Source organism: Balaenoptera ricei, chromosome 1, assembly GCF_028023285.1.
Source record: "Balaenoptera ricei isolate mBalRic1 chromosome 1, mBalRic1.hap2, whole genome shotgun sequence".
Classification (NCBI taxonomy): Eukaryota; Metazoa; Chordata; class Mammalia; order Artiodactyla; family Balaenopteridae; genus Balaenoptera; species Balaenoptera ricei.
In genome coordinates this window covers 160,341,081-160,360,285 of record NC_082639.1, presented here as the reverse complement: position 1 = coordinate 160,360,285, position 19,205 = coordinate 160,341,081, and the positions used below count along the sequence as shown (strand labels likewise).

At 40.5% G+C, this 19,205-nt stretch overlaps 2 protein-coding genes across 7 annotated transcripts in view; one reads left to right on the top strand and one right to left on the bottom strand.

Moving 5' to 3' along the window:
* Positions 1 to 9,552, top strand: part of ELK4 (ETS transcription factor ELK4) — a 39,248-nt gene extending 29,696 nt beyond the window's left edge. For both annotated transcript variants that reach the window (XM_059940260.1, XM_059940268.1), the window contains exon 5: positions 1,514 to 9,552. In XM_059940260.1, coding sequence (XP_059796243.1) covers positions 1,514 to 1,612 — 99 coding nt within the window. In that variant the 3' untranslated portion in view covers positions 1,613 to 9,552. The remainder of the gene's footprint in view (positions 1 to 1,513) is intronic.
* Positions 9,553 to 9,899: 347 nt separating this feature from the next.
* The window catches only part of MFSD4A (major facilitator superfamily domain containing 4A), a 29,930-nt gene continuing 20,624 nt past the window's right edge, over positions 9,900 to 19,205 (bottom strand). For 2 of the 5 annotated variants that reach the window (XR_009505939.1, XR_009505946.1), the window contains one exon: positions 17,373 to 17,443. Coding sequence is in view for 2 of the 5 variants with exons in the window: in XM_059940251.1 (XP_059796234.1) it covers positions 14,748 to 14,803; positions 15,951 to 16,071; positions 17,373 to 17,443 (248 nt within the window). In the remaining 3 variants the exon portion in view is untranslated. The other 3 variants (XM_059940251.1, XM_059940240.1, XR_009505947.1) reach the window with 3 other exon arrangements.

Here is a 19,205-nt window from a genome sequence, read left to right as displayed (position 1 = left end):
TTATTTATTTATTTATTTTTGGCTGTGTTGGGTCTTCGTTTCTGTGTGAGGGCTTTCTCCAGTTGCGGCAAGCGGGGGCCACTCTTCATTGCAGTGCGCGGGCCTCTCACTGTCGCGGCCTCTCCTTGCGGAGCACAGGCTCCAGACGCGCAGGCTCAGTAACTGTGGCTCACGGGCCTAGTTGCTCCGTGGCATGTGGGATCTTCCCAGACCAGGGCTCGAACCCGTGTCCCCTGCATTGGCAGGCAGGTTCTCAACCACTGCGCCACCAGGGAAGGCCTGTATTACCTCTTAACCAAGATCTTAGGAAAGGTCTCACAGCTTGCTTTATTTATTTATTTATTTAAACCCTGCAAGGCAGGTATTATTAATCTTTTTTTTTTTAAGGTATTTATTTATTTATTTTTATTTTATTTTGTCTGCGCTGGGTCTTCGTTACAGTACGTGGGCTCTTTGTTGTGGCGTGCGGGCTTCTCTGGTTGTGGCGCGCGGTCTCTAGAGCGCACGGGCTTAGTAGTTGCAGCACATGGGCTTCTCTCGAGTTGGACTCTCTAGCTGTGGCGCACGGGCTTAGTTGCTCCGCGGCATGTGGGATCTTAGTTCCCCGACCAGGGATCAAACCGTCGTGCCCTGCACTGGAAGGTGGATTCTTAACCACTGGACCACCAGGGAAGTCCCGGTCTCACAGCTTTAAACCATTATTTTGCCCAAAACATCTAGACTTTATAACTTGTAGGCTTTCTTGTAGTTGATTCATTCACTTATTGAAGGGTGACTCCCTGGGAGATTTTCTTAGATTTTGTAATTTAAATTTTCATTTGTTCTTTTGGAAATGGAATGGTGAGGGGGAATAAAAGAAAGAAAATTAAAAATCTTACTACTTCTGCAATTTTTTGCAAAAACTTATAAATTATTGAATAGAGTGTTGAGAATTTTCCATATTTCATTTTACATTTTTCTTTGCCTCTCACAAACAGATAATTGAATTATAGAGAGAAAGTCATAGTGCTCATGTAGCTTCAGCTTGGAATCTCCATATAAATTTGGTCTCAGAATACATGATGGGGAGCCCTTTTCTAGGATGAGCACCCTACAACTATTTGCAGCAGTTAAGAGATGGGCATCTCCTTCTGGACCTCTTTTTGACAGTCTGTGATTTGCTATACAATTGAATTATACTCTGTAGTGCATGCTGTCATTTACTGAACTTTCTAAAACCTTCATTTGAAGTCAAGTGTGAACCTGTGTACCCTAGCATCTGAGGGAAAGTATAGGTTTGCTCTTTCCATTCCATCAAGGTATGCTGGAGGGTGTTAATATTTAACATGTAAGACAAACAATTTTTTTAAAGTGTTTGTGACATCATATTCTTCCATGATAAACAATTACTGCCTTTGTCTTGTGAGCCACTGCAGGTGGATGTCATGTTCTGCCTCAGGGAATATAATAGGGACAGAAAGTGAAATTTAGGGTTGCATAATAGGATGATAATGTGTTTTATTTTCTTTCTCAGTTTCCTTCTGTGCTGAACAGTCATGGGCCGTTCACTCTGTCTGGCCTGGATGGACCTTCCACCCCTGGCCCATTTTCCCCAGATCTACAGAAAACATAACCTATGCACTTGTGGGATGAGAGAACCAAGGAATAAAGAAACAGAAAGACACCCAACATGATTACATTTAAAGTGAGCAATTGATATGTCACAATGCTGATAATAGACTATTGTGATTTCTGCCATTCCCCATTAAAAATGCTTTTTTAGGATTCCCTTTGAATAGGACCCAAGTTAGACTGTGTATAAAAATGCCTTAATTGGAGTCCAGACTCCACCTCCCTCTTTTGCTTTCTTTTTAAAAAATATTTTGAACTTTGTGTTAAAGAAATTTTTGGTGGGGTTTAGCAGCTAGCTATGCTTTGCACGAGAATTAAGAACAAAGTTACTCCTCCTGCCTTATTGGGACCCTTTGGCCAGGAAAAAAATTATGCTTTGAGCATGTTATATAAAGAAATATTAGTTAAATGAAATGGGCCATGTCTTTAGGACTTAATGTGCTCTGTTGAATATTGAGTTGTGCATAAGCAGTGGAGGAAAAAGAATCATTCCTATTCACACAAAGTAAGATTGGAGCAGGACTGTTGGGTAGATTCTGTTTTGCTATGAACTATAACATATGTAAGCAACTCCACAAAAAGGCATCTTATTTACATTTATTCAGGGTGGATCTCTTAGCCATATGTGTGATCTTGTCTGAACCTGTCAACAGAGCATGGAGCTAGTTTATTCCCACATAGGGAGATTTTTAAACCGGGGACTTAAAACAGTATTTGGAACAACCAGTGAGAATATGGGACCCCATATCTGGCACAGAAATGTCATCTGCTCTCTAGGTGGTATGATTACACACCCACGGAATACAGTATGGTAAATGATGGCTTTTAGGGAGATGAACCTGGGGTTTGAAATTTTGAGGCATCTCTGAGTCAAAGATTCAATTGAATAACTTGAAACAACATGTAAGGCTTTTCTCAGTTGGAAGGTACCGGCATGAAGGACCCTTTTCTTTGTTCATTTTATCCGATTTTCTACTGTATATTTGTCTTTTAAATTTAAGGTTGTTAGAGGTTGTGATAGTTTTAACAATGTAATTAGGAAGATGAAAAGCAAAGTGAAGCCTCCAAATCTGTAGTGAAGTAAAGATATGCTTATTTCTTTGAGGTTTTTTTTTTTTTTTAATAAGGAAGGAGCAGAGTTCATTTGGCAATGCTCATACACAGGGATTGGATTATTCATATTAGTAATGAAAAACTTAAGCCTTCATCTCTACCAAATTTATAAAATATTACCATATAGTAACCAGTGCCAGGTGCAGACAGATTTGTTGATCCCCTAAACTGATTTGATACCAACATCACAGTTGAGTCTTTTGAAAAACTTGGCTTTAAAGTCCAGGATCAGATGATATGCTGCTACCACCACCACCACCCTGCCCATTAAACTAGTCTTTTAACCCTAGAAATAGTTCCTATAATTAACCACCTGAAGTAAATGGAATAAGGGAGTAGTAAGGACTTGAGGGCTCAAAGTGACACTGCTATAAACCAGCATTTTCCAGATATATAAAGTCCACTTTGTTTTATACAGTATGGAGAAACTCTAGCATAAGATGTCTATGCTAGTTCATTAGTAGCAGAAGGATAGTATTCAGGGAGCTGCCTTTATATTTGTAGTGTTGGAGACCTGTTACTGGTTCATTTGTGGTTATCAGCTGAAAAGTTCTGTTCCTGAGATGTGCAATAGCAGTGTTGAAAGGTAGTGTTCAGTAGTGATGGGGAACAGACATACTGGATTTTCTTTCCACATTGAATCATTTCGTTTGCATGCCTCTTTGAAATTAGACTGCTCAGCAGCACTTTGGACTAGTTTTTATTAGGTTAATTCACATTTTGTACATTAGATAAGTAAATATTGATGGCTTGATTTAACTAGATATTTTAAATTTTGAAAGCACAAAAGTATCTTATTTTGAGTCAAAGGAGAAAAGCCATTGGTTTGTTTTCATAGATAGTATCTTTGATAATTAACCGTCTCAGCATAGGGGTGCCTGGAACCAAGGGCACCATTAAAACTCAGTCAAAGCAACTTCCTAGGAACCAGTTTGAGTGAGTCCTCTGCCTATAAACCTCTCCCAGAAGTCTCTGAGAGGTGTGGGCCTTAGGAGGTTGATGATGATCTGCTTTCTCTTTGAGATCAACTATTCTGGGGAAGTTGGTGTGTGTGTTCGTGTGTATGTATGTGTTCACTTTTTTAAGTGAAATGAAACTGCAACCATAGTGCAAGTGTATGAGGCAGATCGTTCTATTTGTAAACTACCTCCTTCTTGGAAAAGTCTCTGTTTTGTATTTTTTTGAACATCCACAGAGTTCTTCTTAGCATCAAAAGGTGACATACCACTTAAGATCAGTATTCACTGGAGAGACTTATATTTGGTAGCGGTAGCTGGTATCCATCACTAGTCACTCTGCCAGGATGAATGCTGGTGGGCAAAAGTAGCCCAAGTTAAGATAGGGGAGCAGGTTTAGTGAGTTTTTGCGACTTCTGCTGTGATTAGCTTAACTTTTCATTTGCTCTGGCCGATATCTAGTCAGTTGTATGCCGTGAGATGTTTAACCACCAGGCTCTCTGAAGGGAAAAAAAGGCCCTTACATTGTAGCATTTGCTGATTCCCATGATGTAAGTTACTCCCTCTGTGGCTGAATTTAAGCCACCACCTTGGAGTTGAGAAGGGGGGGTGCACAGTTGGCTCAGAGCCACACACTCAGCCAGCGAACCACTGCATTTATTTCACCCTAGGGTGGATTTTCACATAATTTCTAAAATAATTTTTTTTTTGGTTTGTCACAGTGCTTTTGTGATATAATATTCCTCATGGCATATTTTATGTGTTCAAACAAAGGTGGAAACTTCCATTGATTTTTTAAAAATTTATACATGATGGAAGAATCCAGAAACCCTCAAAAGGTCAACCTTATGCTTCTTCGAGTTAAAATATAGGTTTAATTTTTCTACATCTTGGTGGTTAAAATACAGGTTAGAGTAATTTTTTTCTTTACATTTTGATGGGGAAAATAAGCCCATGAGCCTATAGTAAAAGGGTACTGGATTTTTTTTTACACTGGATTTTTTTTACAATTCCTTGAAGATTTACATACTATATTAGAGATCAAAAAAGGCAGCACTGACTGTTGAATCTATTTACATGGCACAATTTTTAGTTTTCTCCATACAATGCGTCACTCAGGCTTGGAGGAGACAGTAAATCAGAGGCTTGGAATTCTGGAGCTGTAACTGCAGGCTGTTGATATTATCACTTCAGTTCCATTCACACTTGGCATTGTGTGATGTCTAGTCTAATGACATTGTTTCATCCTGATCTCAGAACTTGTGTTATGATTCTGAAGTTCTCAAGGGCAGTTTTGTATGTTTCTAGTGAATTTATGCACATTAGAGCCACTCACTGGCATTTCAGAAAAGCAGTCTCCAACCTTTTTGAACACACACCTTGATCAATAAAAGGCTTTGAACACAAATACCCTATTGCAAATTTATATGTATATATGTTAAGTTATATACTGCTATACTAAAGTCCTATGTACACTATAAGACATAACACAAAACAGAAATTAAGGATGGCATAAAAATAAATCTTGAGTAGAAATTCTAATATTTTTTTCCTGCACCCAGTAGATTGTCTTGTGCACCCCCCTGGAGGCATGTACTCTACTTTAAAGCCCCCTGACTCAGGGTATTGTTTGTCAGTCTAATCTTGAAAAATACAATGTGGAAGCTTTGGTTTTGATGTATGGGGAAATCCTTTACATATTTGATTTTTATGTAAAATCTCCAGTAGAGATTAGGAATGTTTCAGCAGAGCTTGTCGTCAACTTTCTGAAATTTCCTATTTCTTTTTCATAAGAAATTTCTTTTTCATATGTTGCCAAATAGCCCATTACCAAATGTTTTCCAGAGCTTCAGGCTTATTATTTTTGACAGCCTGTTGTCTCTTTCCTTTTCATATTAGGTGTGACTTTATAATTTACTTTTATTTTACTAGCTGCTCTCAAACTTCTTTTGGCCTTATTAATGTTACATTTTACCAACAATTTCAGACTTATTTCAAGTTGCTTTATGTTAAAATACATAACAACCTCCATTTTCTTGCTGCATTGGTAAGTTTTTTTTAATTATTATTATTTTTTTGGTAACATTTTGGCATCTGAAGAAATAAATACTTTCTTGATGGGTCTGTTCTATCTATCACTTCATTTATTGTATATATTTTATTTACCCATGCCAGAAATCTAGCATTGTGCTGAGGTGCCATTCTTAGGTGTGTAAACAAGTATGGCGACAAGTGCAGGTCTCTGTGCAGAAGCCTGGAGCTCTGAGTGAAGGACCACAGCAACAGGAAAACTAGACTCTTCATGAAGTACGTAGTCTGTGATCTGAGGGTGTGACAGGATGGAATTGAGAAGTTAATTGTTCAATTCATAGTAGTGAAGTGGAGGCCAGCCATAATTATCTTGAGCAGGTACTCTGACCAGAGAATTAGTTCGATGGAAAGTGTTTGGTTAATTATCTTCTTGGTTTTGGGTCAACAATTAAATGGGTTGTTACTGTTTTTAATGCTGCTGGCATTGCCTGAAACAAGGTGCCCTGTTATTTCTCTGTGTCATCAGAACTCTGCTTACTGAAGTTGAAGTTTTAATCTTAGAATCTAGAATTCTTGTGGGTGGTGGTGTATTAAGCAAGAAAAGAAGGCGGTTTGATTTCATTTCTCGTACTTGGTGGAACCTGTTGGATGAAAGTCATGTTTTTACCTGTAAACAGAGCAGATCTGAAAAGGTGAGTTATTAATGTAGTATAAATGTTCCATTTGAAGCTGCCAGTTTCTTTAAGCTACTTTTCTGAAAAAAGAAAAAATTGTGATAGATTGACAGCCTGCCAGAAAATAGCAATTTCTAGGGTGCTGCCATCCACACTTAGCTGTTCTGAAAATGGAAATCAGAGTGGTTTGTGTAAGAGGGGAAAGGTTGGCTCTAAGCTTTCTATAGAAACCAGGAAATTCAGGCTGTTGTTAACGTTTTAAATGAAACCTTTAACAAGAAAATTTATGAGGGATACAATCAAACATAGTAAGTCTCTTGAACTCTAATCTTTTGAGTATAATATACATCAAGAAGTTTTATGAGGCTTAAGTTTTTATTTTAAAATATTTTTGGAAACTAGAGCACTTCTTTCCAAGTCATTGTGATTGGCTGAGTGCATATATGTGTGTGTATGTATACTGATGTATTGACTGAGTATATCTTTGTGTGTATGTGTATAAATAAATCTATTTTTCAGAGGGAACATATGGTCATCCTAGTCTAGGATGGTTCCTAGGCTATTTTATACTAAAACTTAAACACAAAAATTGGCTGCACTTTGCAGTTGTCACTTTTTAAAAATTAATGCCTTGCACATTTCAGTTTTTTTAAATGCATAGAATCATAGGCCTTAAAGACTAATTGCTTGTCTACTCTTTAGAAATACTGTACAGTGCTACATGTGACATACTCTAAGCAAAGTCATCTTAAACTGTTTTCTTATGTTCATGTATTATTGAGCAAGTAAGAATGTTCTTTCTAAAAATTTCTACATTTTTGTGTTAAATCCTTGTTACGTTGGGTTCTAAGTTTCTCAGAGAGGAGGTTTATACTAGACGTAGTATTTCTAAAATACAGATTTAACCATGATTGATATAGTGGTGGAGGAATTCTGGCATTGTAGCCTATTCATCCTTTTGAACTGTACATAAAAAGCATTAGCAGAAAACTCAGAGTATCTTGGGCTGAATGGTCTTCTCAACTTTGCCTTGTTTCCCATCTCATAAGGGCCCGTTCTTGTTCTTGTCCCCTCCAAGGATTATGAGCCCTGCGAGGACAGGCCTGGGATCTTCTGGACGGGTTGGGGGTGGGGAGGTGCCCTGTGACTGGGCCTGAGTTCTAGCCAGTCCATCATTCAAGCTTGCCTAGAGTTCAGGGGTGGGAATGCCATATACTGGTATGAAATCACTTGGCACTTTTTGGGACACCATTATTAGCACTGTTCTGTTTTTAATAACTGGAAGCACTTAATGATTATTTTGTTTAATTTCACCTTGAGGATATTGAGGGTCAGGGAAGTTAAGGTTTATTGCTTGCTTATGTTTTCTGGAACTTAAGACTGTTTGGAGAAGGGATAAATGGATTACCCAATGAGCCATTCTAGGCTCTGTAAGGTATGCTGTTTTGGCTAGGATGCTTTAAAATAATTTACAAGCTTTTAATATTCTGCTTTGTAGAAATGTATGACTTTTAATGGTTTGCAGTTGGTGGATTATACTCAACTTTGTGAATTCGCCAACTTTTAAGTTTCTTTTCTGTTTAATCATTGTTGCTTATTGTCTGTCAGGTAGGGGACACAGTCCCTCCCAAGACATTTCATACTTTTTGTTTTTGATGGCAGTATTACCAAGGGCCTTTAAGTGTACATTACATTCATTGCTTATGTGATAAAGTAGCATATTGTATGAACTTCCCTGTTCAGTATTAGTGAAATGAACTAAGATGCATATATGTAAAGATAGAAATGAATGCAATTAATTTTTGATTACTTGAGGCCTATTTATTTGGTTTGGCCATTTGACCTTTTCTAGTGACAATCATATGTATTTCTTCACTTTTACCTTCTAGCAGTTTCATTTATCTTTGTGGGTAGGGAAGATTAAATATGAAACTCAGTCCAGTCATTTTGCTACTGGTTGGCTTTGGTTTGAGGCAAATAAAATTTTTGACTTAGTTTTTTAGAATTCTGCCCTTTTCACTAGATAATCAAGTTGGCTTTAAAAAAAAGTGTACAATTTTGTCCTTTGAAGAACAAACTAATAGTTTTCTGTGAGCCCTACTGGATCTTCAAGTATGGACATCACTTGAAAATTAAATACTGTTAAACTTTTGATTTTCGTCCACCCCATCTATAAGTCAGAAAAAGAGCATGTGTCTGATGTGGTGTTAACACAGAGAGATGTATTCTTTTACCTCAGCGTCTTAGTTTGGCCTCTGTAATAAGAACTTGTCAGGGTGCTTTTCTTAAACTCCGATTCATTCAGCTGAGAAGACAGTTACTTCATTGTTTATTTTTCCCCTTGTTTATTTTATTGAAATTTATCTCTCATAATATCTAGTATCCACTACTTTTGTATAAACAGAATACTTACATATAATGCCAGTGCACACCTACCCAAAAGACTGCATTACTGTTAAATTGTCATTAATAACTTGTCTTGATTAATCTCAGTGTAATTTACATGAGGGAGACCTTCGAAGTATTAAAATCACTTTCTTTTCTTTTTCCTAAAAAAGCAATTCAAATGATGGTAACTGCTAACATTTATTAAAATCACATTAATTGTTGATGCAGCTGGAGAGAAACTGCCACATTTTCTAGCTAAGCAGTCTGACTTAACGTGTTGGGAAACTAAGGGATGTTGTTTTAGAGTAGTTAGTATGGCTGTAGCCAGAGCCTTCAGCTCTACATGTGTGTGGCAAAAAAAACTTTACAGAGTTTAGGTTGGTGAGGAAGAATATGCGCTGGCACTTTGAGGGCTTTATAATATGCTGCTTTTAGGAGGGAAAAGTGTAGTTGATACTCAGTGCACCTCCAGACATAGTAAGGGGTTGCTCTGAATAACCAATCAGGTGATCTTTTTTTTCTATGGCTTCAAGTTTTATGCAAAAATATTGTTAAATTCTGTAATGATGATATGCATCTTTTTAGAAAGATGATACGTTTTTAAAAACTATTTTATATAAGAACTGTCAGAGGAATCTGCTTTGTATAATGGCAAGCTGGCTTTAAGAAAGCACTGTATCAAATTTACTGAAGTCCAAAATTATATAGATATGTTAATAGATGTATGTGCAACTTGATATGGACAATTGTATTTTTTTAAATAAATATTTTTAACAAAATGACTTTCTGAATTATTTCCCTCCTCTCGCATCTATTGAGGTAGTCTTTGTGTATTATATTCCCATCTATGCTAAATGTGGGTAAGGAAAGTTCAGCTTTCCCAAAGGTTATCAATCATTAAAACCTGGCCTTCAACTATTTGATGTGTATCTACATTAAAATATTTAAAGCCTGTGTTGAGATAGGTAGTGAAAAGGGAAAACTGTAAAATGACTGTTGATATAAAAAGGAATTAAAAGAGTACTGACTGGCTAGAAAAATTATTTGCCTTGTGAAATCTTTTTATTTTACTTTTAAAATTTATTTACATTTTTAAAAAGTATTTAAATTTTAATCAATCAATCAGGTTCTTTTGTTTTAGTCCTTTGTAAGAAGCAGCTCTTGCTTATTTCTGCTCTAGGCACTGTTTTTTCACGTAGTTTTTGAGATTAGAAACTAGAGACTTCAGTTCGTTCAGCAAATGAAGTTAGTTAGTTAGGCCTTTTTAGAACTGGTCTGATAAAATATACATGGGGGCAAGTGGGGTTATAATAGGTGGCAAAATCACATCAGAGCTCTGTTTCATATCTCTAGATGAAAATAAGAGTAACAAACTAACTGTCCCGCAGGGGACGACAGTTCACTAGCCCTGGTGAGATGTCCCTTCAGATGATGGGGCAATGTTCACTCAGCACAGTGGGTGGTAACCACTTGTGAGGACTGCTGGATTCCCCTAAACCAATGTTCTCAAAATGCATTGCCTAGAACAGTAGTCCCACGAGGGCGAATAAGTTTGGGAAATGGGGTCTTCACCTCTTGGAGAGTCGAAGTGCATATTAGAATATTAAAAGCTCTAAGAAATCTTTTAGTATAAATAACCTGTTTAATCCACCATTTTCTAACCTTTCTGACTGCTGACACGTCCTCTTTTGAGAGGCATAATGTCTATTTTGCAATTATCAATACTTTGTGTTTCATAGATGCATCTAATGATAAAACAAATATCCTAATATTGGGTAATTTTCCAGGGCTGGCATTATTAGGTAAGAGATAATCATTAACAGTTGTAAGAGTTCACATTGATTGTCACTACAAAGCACTGCAATTACTGGAATACACCCTGTAACTGAAGGGAGTCCATGAAGTTGACTTCATCTGGAATAATTTCCAAGAAGAGGGCATTATATAATGAAAAATGAAACAGGGACAATAATTTCTAATAGCTGTGCAAGTTAGGTGGCAAGCATTGGTGGCAAGGAGGTTGCTGGAACAGAGTTGATTTTATGGTTCTCATATGTTTTGAGTACACATCATTTGATAGAAACCCCTCTCTAGTCAAGGTCACCTTCCGTATTGCCAAATCCAGTGGCTGATGTTCAGTCCACATGGGACCTTGTAGCAGCACTGATTACTTCCTCCTTCTTAAGATATTCTTCACATGCCTTCCAGGAAACCACATTCTCTCCTGAACTTCCTCCTACTTCTCTGGTTGCTTCTCTCATTTACTCTGCTGGATCCTGTTCTTTTCAAACCTCTCGGTGTTGCAGAATCCCAAGGCTCAATCTTCGATCTCTCTCTACATTTACTCCCTAGATGACCTCATTCAGTCCCGTGGCTTTAAACATTCTTTATATGTAGGTGACCACGAAGTTTGTATCTTCAGGCTTGACTTTTAACCTCTAGATTTTATATCTATCAGCCTTCTTGACATCCAAGATAGCATCATAAAATGAACATGTCCTGAAACAACTCTTGAGCGCTCCCGTTGTCTTCCAGTGTTAAATGGCCTTATCCCATGCCCATAACACAAATCAAATGCCTTTGGGGTTATCCTTGATTCCCATCTTGCTCTCATGCCCCACACCTGATTTATCAGCAAATTGTCAGTTTGACTTTCAAAATATACTTTAACCCAATCACTCTGACTACTGATGCTACCAACATTGTCCAAGCCACCACCATCTCTTACATAGTTCACTGCAATTATACCCTTTCTGGTGTCCTCAGTTTCATCCTTGTTCCACAGTCTCTCTCTTTTTCACACGACAACCAGAGTATTACTTTTAAACATGTAAATCAGATCATGTCCCTTGCTGCCCACAACTCTCCCAATAACCTCACCTAACTAAAAAATAATAATAATAATAATCCACATTCCTACCATGGCTTATATGATCTGACCCCCCAGCTACCACCCCAACTTATTTGCCACTGTTCCCGCTTCCTCACTGCACTTAGCCACACCGGCCTGCTTGCTGTTCCTCAGACGCTATAAGCATATTCAGTCTAAGGCCCTTGCACTTGCTGTGTCCCCTGCCTGACGGGAATACCTCAGGTCTTTGAATGGTTGCTCCTGCCTCTCATTTCGGTTTCTGCATAAATGGCACCTCTTTAGAAAGGCCACTGGAGCATCTCTTGACATTCCCTCTTCCCATCCACCTTCCCTGCTTTATTTTTCTTTACGCACTCAATGATCACTCACCCTGTGGCATGTTACTTGTTTACTGTCTTTGTGAGGCAGGGACTTCTGTCCCATTCTCTGCTGTATCTGCACCTAGATCAGTGCTTTAAACCTAGAAGGTGATCAATAAATCTTTTTTAAATGAATAAATGAATTCTCTAAAAGACTTTTTATGTCACTGTGAATCTGGTATACTTGCAGATTCTGGTATACTGATGGGTTAGATTCCCACATCCAAGTGGCAGAAGGAAATCTGGGAACACGGTGATTCCACAGCACTCTGAAATGTCAACACCCTTCAAAGAAGTTCAGGAAAAAAGCCTACTTTCTCTGTAACTGATATTGAAGTGTGGTATAAAACCTACCTGCTTCCCCTTATTCTGATCATATGTAAGAGGGAACAGTGGTTCTCAGTCCTCCCTCTGAGAGTTTTGTTTCTTCTAAAATATCAGCCATGGGAACCTACAGTATGAGAGAAACCTGTCTTTGGGCAACATTTGGTCATTTGTTTCTGAGCTTTTATAAAAGGATCAATTGTCCTTCATAATGGACAACACGCTTATTAAATTTAAAATATTTTATTTTAGGAAAGGTACTCTTAGATTTGTTTCAATCTTGTTTTCTATATTCACAAATTAATCATGATCACCTTAGATATAGCTATTGATTCTTCTTTCTAAATCTGTATAAAAAAGGATGTTTTCTTGAAAAAAACCACAAGAAAAATATAACTGCTTTCTTTTTCCCCAGGTCAGTCACTCACTCTGGTTAGATTGCACAAGTAAGTCTGGCTGCCATCTAATACTTTTAAGTATTTACAGACATAGTTAAAACTATACCCCTAGACCACCAGCTTTCAAAAGAATTTAGATCTGTTTGACTTACAATAAATATGTACCAAACATATGAACAGTTTCTAAGCTGCTAACGAGGAGGTTTTAAAAATAAAAATTGCTAACAGTTATTAAGCAAATTTCTATGTCAGGCATATGATAACTGCTTTACACAAATTCACTTAATTCTTTCAGAATTCCTTTGAGGTAGGGTGAGGTTCTTTTAGAAATGTCACTTTACAGATACAAAAAAGCAAGCCTGGGAAGAGCCTCAGTGATCTGCCCAGGGCCACATAGCTACAAGGTGAGGCCAGGGCTTGAACCAGGTCTCTCTCTATAGCCAGATTCTCACTGTGACACCATGTTGATGGCAGATGGAGCTGGCTAACATGACAATGCCGACGGTTCCAGGATAAGCCTTTGGTGTGGGGCATGTGAACTGCTCCACTTGGACAGGTTATTGAGAACCATGATCCACTTATTTTATATTTATACATGTACATTTGTATTTACACAGAGAAAGTGCTGGTAAACTAACACACAAACAGCCACTGTAATAGCCATTTCACTACTTACAGAAGTCTCAGCACTCTTACCCGCTCCAAGTTGCTGAGTTTGCATTCTGTCTCTGTATTACTACAGGATTTGATCTGGACAGGAGCTGATACTCCTTGACAGACACTGCTTTCAGTATACTGCACAGCTCGAATTGGTCAGTCGTCCAGCTTTATGTTAAAGAAAATTCTGACGTGATATAAAAAGTTTTTTTCCCTATAGAAGATGTAAAGTTTAAATTAGATATTTTTGAGAAATTCTTAATGCTCTTTCTATACCTTTTATAAGCCATTCAATGTCAGTAAGAAAAGCAGAAACTCTATCCCATTCTCCCAGACAACTTCTGGACCAATTAGCATTGATGATTAGCAGTGGTATGCTGGTAAATGTTTATCAGATGGCTCTCCAAGGGGACAATAAAGCCATGATTTGTAGCTTTTGCCAATTTCTGTGATGTAAATACTCCCACCATGGCTGATCTCAAGCCACTAACATGTTATCACTGAAAGTGGAGTTGGAAAGACATACATGGAAGCATACCTTTATATAATATTTCTACCCTGCAGGCACAATAAATAACTTCAAGAGCATAGGTATAAAAAAGTTAGGAAGTGATGAGTTTTGAGTAGTTATAGTTAAATTACATTAAAAACAAAGGTAATAAGTTTCTCTAATTTAATTTTAAATAATGGCTGGGTTTAACAACCAGCTCTCAAAATGAAAACTTAACAATTGGCTTTTATAAGCTGGTATGAGCTAGCCCAGCATACCACTGAAGTGCCCCAAAGGTAGCAAGATTCAACTTTTCCTTTCGATGTTTTAGATTACAGACGAACTACTGACAGCAGCAGCAGGAGTTGGAGGGCCTTTGGACTATAATAAGTAAAAGCACATAAATACTTTGAGCATGCCAGGGAATAACTTGGGGTTTGTTTTGATTAATTTAAAGTCTATCTATATGTAGCAATGAACATCGCTCTTTATAATTTCAACTTATTTTTTCAAACTTCAACCAAGAGTGATCTTCAAACCCAGGGCGTGGTCCATGAAGGAGGCGGCCAGTGGAGTGAAGCATCTAGCTGTCTTCTTCCTTCCCAGCTGGGTATCCTAGCCCGCTCTTACCAAAAGTCTGAGCCAGGGAAGAGGAGAGTAACTTGAATAGCCAGGTAAACATCTAATGATTTGCCCAGGGAGGACCCAGGTACCAGAACTCAATTTAATTTCTTCTACCCAACCAAGTATTAGTGAAGATCGGAACCAAGGCGTCGAGAGGTTGCCTCCGCTGCCACCCCAGCTTTCTTCAGCCCTTTGACCTGAGCTGGTGCTCAAGAGGCCAGAAGTCTTCGCCAGCCTCCTTCATCTAGTTTTACCTCTGGTAGCACTCCAGGCTTTCCATTCCAAGTGCTTTGTCCTGGGTAGGAACTACAAGAGAAAAAACAGGTAGCACGTTTCAGCAGTTCTGATTAGCCCTTATTCATCCCGAGAGCTTACTTTTTGTTTCTCTGCCATTCAATGGCTCACATTAGGGAGCCGAGTGGAAAGTCAGACCTGCTAGTTCTGGCAGACTAGTTGGTGGAGGCAGTTTGCTGAGACTAGTGTCTAGGGCTTGGGGAATATTTTTTTTTTTTTTTTTTTTTTTTGTCCCCCGTGAACAGGGAACTCATTAAGTCTTACTCATTGGATATTCATCAGAGCTTTCTTGAACAGTGGCCTAACTGAAGGCCCTATGCCGAGCGCTGGACTGAACAACTCTGGTACCTGCCACCTCAGGCACAAGGCTGTAGTGTGTGCTGACTGGGGGGCCCATGCTGATGTTTAAAGGGAGTGTATGTCCACCTACTGAGAGACAGGACCATGGATGCCTGACCCTTCAGTCTTTTTGTGATTGGTACTTTACTTTCTATGAAGAGGATAAGGGTTCTGCCTGGGCACCTTCTCTTAAGAACTGGCTATGTGCACAGCTGGTTCAGTTGCTGGGACTTTGAGAGCTCTGGGCGGAAAGGCAGGTGAGGGCTCAGGGTTATGAAAACAGCTTTGGGACTCCCCCCTGCTTGGGGTCTCCAGGAGCGAGACTATTCTTAGGAGGTGTCTCTGCCCTGAAGGAGCTTTTCTTTGCCACTTGGCCTGAAGGACTTCTTTTTGAAAAAGAGATTTGGACTCGAGTCAAGTCCCAAACTGAAAAGAAATGGCCAATTAGGCTGCTGGGCCGAGTTCCAGCCAAGGAGGCAGGCTCTGCCTTTCAGTGCTCAGCACAGGCTGGAATGCAATTCTTGGCCCATGGTCCCCTGGTCTGGTGGGATGCAGGAAGCCAGTTCACAGACCATGCCCCTCTCCTGATGGAGAAACCATGAGTCAGCCTATCCCGTTCCCTCTTGCCCTGAGAGCCCAGCACAGACAATCGCAGGGCAAAGCAGGAAGAGGGGAAAAGGAAGCTGTAGAAAAATAAACATTTCCTTGCATTTTACTTGGAACAGAACATCATTTGTAGCGTGCTAAGATCCACAGCATCTCCCACGTGCCCCCCTGCTCTGTTTTCCTCCTCTTGTGTAGAAACAGATTCTTTCCTTACCTGATGAGAGTCCAGGGTGCATCCTGTGGAAAAACAGGAGCAAGATATAGAAGGTAAAAGCCAAGCCACCAAAGATCACGCCACAGACCAGGAAACTATAGCTGCCCTGAGCCTGGAATATCTGCCAAAGGGGAAAACACAGAGAAACAGGCCATCAAAACTTCACATAAAGATGTATTGGAGGAAGCAGCCTTCTCGGGCCTCAGCAGGTTTTTCAGTCAAGTTCTGGCCCATCATGCCAATAGACAGAAACACTGGTAGGAGGGACATCTTGGCCTTGTTTCAAGGTTATGTTTCTGGAGGTGGCAGAAATCCTGCTGTACGGCAGAGGTTGGACCCAGTGACCCCTGCAGTCCCTTTCAGCTCTGTGTCCTGGAACCTTTGAAAATCTCCATATCTTCCTTAGAACTCCAATCATATTAGATGTTTCTATACGCTCAATCCCTGACCAGAACTCTGCAGAGGAGAAAGATATATATATACATATCCTTTTATTATGATATATATATATCTCCTTTTATTATGGAAAATTTAAAACATATACTCAAGTGGCATATGGAATTCCCATGGACCCATCACCAACTTTAGCAATTAGTATATTTCCTCTGTACCCCTCTGTACCCCTTCTTCCCTGCACTAGATTACACTGAAGCGAATGACATCACGTCATTTCAATGCAAAGGGTAGCGTAAGATATAGCTCTTCCTCCCGTCCAGCAGGACAAAAGAAAAGGGAAGGATAATTGAGTAGTGATTAGAGGGATTTTGGAGACTGAAAGACATAATCATGGACATCATCTCTGTTGGTTATTACAGGTGTGACTGAAGGCAAGTTGCTTAATTTCTCTGAGTTTCAGTATCCTCCTTTGTAAAAAGAAGCATAACAATATCTTCATTACAGTCTTCCATAAAAAGTAGGTGGATTTTTTTTTTTTCCTGATGAACAAATGAAACGTGGGTATGTTTGAAGAGAACTGGGTGAGTTGGCCCTTGATCAGGGCAGGAGTCGGGCAGGAAAGCTGGGCCCTTTGTAGGGTGGCCAAAGGCGAGGAGAGGTGGGGCAGGGAGTGGTGGATTGAGAGGGATGGAAAGGAACTCCGCCTGCAGCCCAAACCCATCCCAGGCTCTGAGAGCTAAACATTCCCACGGGGCCCTCTGGCCCTGCTCCCAGACATGGCTTGTGTTTGCTTTGGACAATACCTAGCATCCCTTTACATCTCCAGGTCCCACATTTGGAGGCTCAGCTCTCAAGGGTGGCTTGGAAACGGAAACAGGTGACAGAGACAGAGTGGGGCTCCCGCTTGCTGTGTGGGAGGCTCAGGGAAGGGACAGCCTAGGTTCAGACGGGGGCTGGCCACATCTTCTCACCTGCCTGGAGGAGCGCTCCCTGATTACTCCCCCCACCCCGAGTTTCCCCACATACCGAACCAACCAGCATCTGGAGGGCCATCTCACCAACGCCTGCCCCTGTTACCAGCACTGTGGTCGCACAGCCTAACCAAAAGAGAAGGATCTGGCTTAGTAATAGCAAGTTAAGGAGACAGAAGTCCGCTGGCATAATCCAGGTTGTTTCCGGGAAGCCTCTGCAAAGTGGTACAGCTGCCTAAGAGTACTACTTTGGATCCCTGAGATTTCTCAGACTTTAGCTCTTAACTTTGCTTAGGTCCTGCTTGTCATTATATCCCTTCCTTGTTCTGAAACCTTCAATTGCTCACGACTGTCTCCAGCATAAATTCCAAGTTGCTTAGCCTGGCATTCAGGGCCCTTCCCAATCTGAACGCCAACTACCTTTCCAGAAAGATTTCCTGATCTCCTCTGCCAGGCAGGCTAGTGTCCTCACTGCCCTGGCATCGTGCTGACCAGCCACACCTCTGGTCAATCCGGCAACATGGCACAGACCTTCAGAGCCCAAGCTTCAGAGTCAGACTTGAGTTCCAAGCCCGCTACGTCACCTACTAGCCATGGGACCTTAGGCAAGTCCTTCCCTTTCTCTAGGCCCTGGTTTCCTTCGGTAAAATGGGGCATGACAACACCTCTTTCGCAGGGCTGCTGTGTGGATAACTCTGACGCAAGACACGTGAGTGCTCAGCAGAGCGCTGGCCAGTTCTCCGCTTAAACCCTTCAACGCTGCCATCAGGATCAGGTCCAAATGCTTTAATGTGGTTTGCAGGGCCCTCTATAATCTGCCCAGGTTGAGAGCTCAGACTGTCACAGTATCTGCTCACAACCTACCCTCCAGTCATGAGAAACTCTCTTCCGTTTCCTGACCCTGCACACAGTCTCACTGCCAGCTTCTCACACATGCCTTCACCCCCTCCTGAACATTCCTCCTCTTCCTCTTTGTCTGGAAAACTCCTGTTCACCTTTTGAGATTACCATCATAATCTTCTCCCCCCAGCCCCCGTCCTTGAACCTGGATTAGCTCCTCCTCCTCTGTGCTCCCTCAGCCCCCTGCACTCTACTCTCATGTGCCTCACCCGCCTCCCACCTGTTTACCAGGCAGCCTCCCTCTACAGGCTGGAAGCCCATGAGAGAGGATGTGCCTTGAATTTTAGTTCAGTGGCATATACCACCGCTTAATATTAGCACAGTGGCCAACGTACGGTAGACACTTAGTGTTTTTTGAATCAGAGATCGCCATTGTCTCCTCTGTCCTTCAAGTTCCTCACTTACATTTATACCTGTCTCTGTGCCTTTGCTCTCACCCTGTTCACTGCCCCCCACCCCATCCTTCCCCGGAATGCCTTTCCTTTTTCCTCCGACTTTCCAAACCCTGGGGCAGTTCATGTTCCCTCCTCTCCATGAAGCTATCTCTAGATTCAACACTGGTCAGCAGTACCCACTGTCTATTCCACTCATACGTTCAAAAACCTTTCAGTACCTGCTGTGCATCAGGTACTGTGCTAAACACTGAGAGTACTCAGATGAATAATTAGAGTTAACATATATACTGAGCACCTGTGAGCCAGTTATGCTGCTAAGTCAAGAGCTTTACATTTCCTCTAGTGCACAAAACAGTCCTCACAGGAAGGTATTTGCATCCCAATTTCGCACATAAGAAAACTGAGGCTCAGAAAGGGGAAGGAAATTGAACTGCACAAGGTCACAAAGCCAGAAGGTGTGGAGACAGGACTGACCTTCAGATCTGCTGATGACCTCAAAGCCCATGCTCTTGCCCTTGTCCCTTGCTGGTGCATTCAGGGAGCGTGTTGTCAAGGAGAGGACGCAGATAACATAGGTAGAAAAGCCTTGAGGT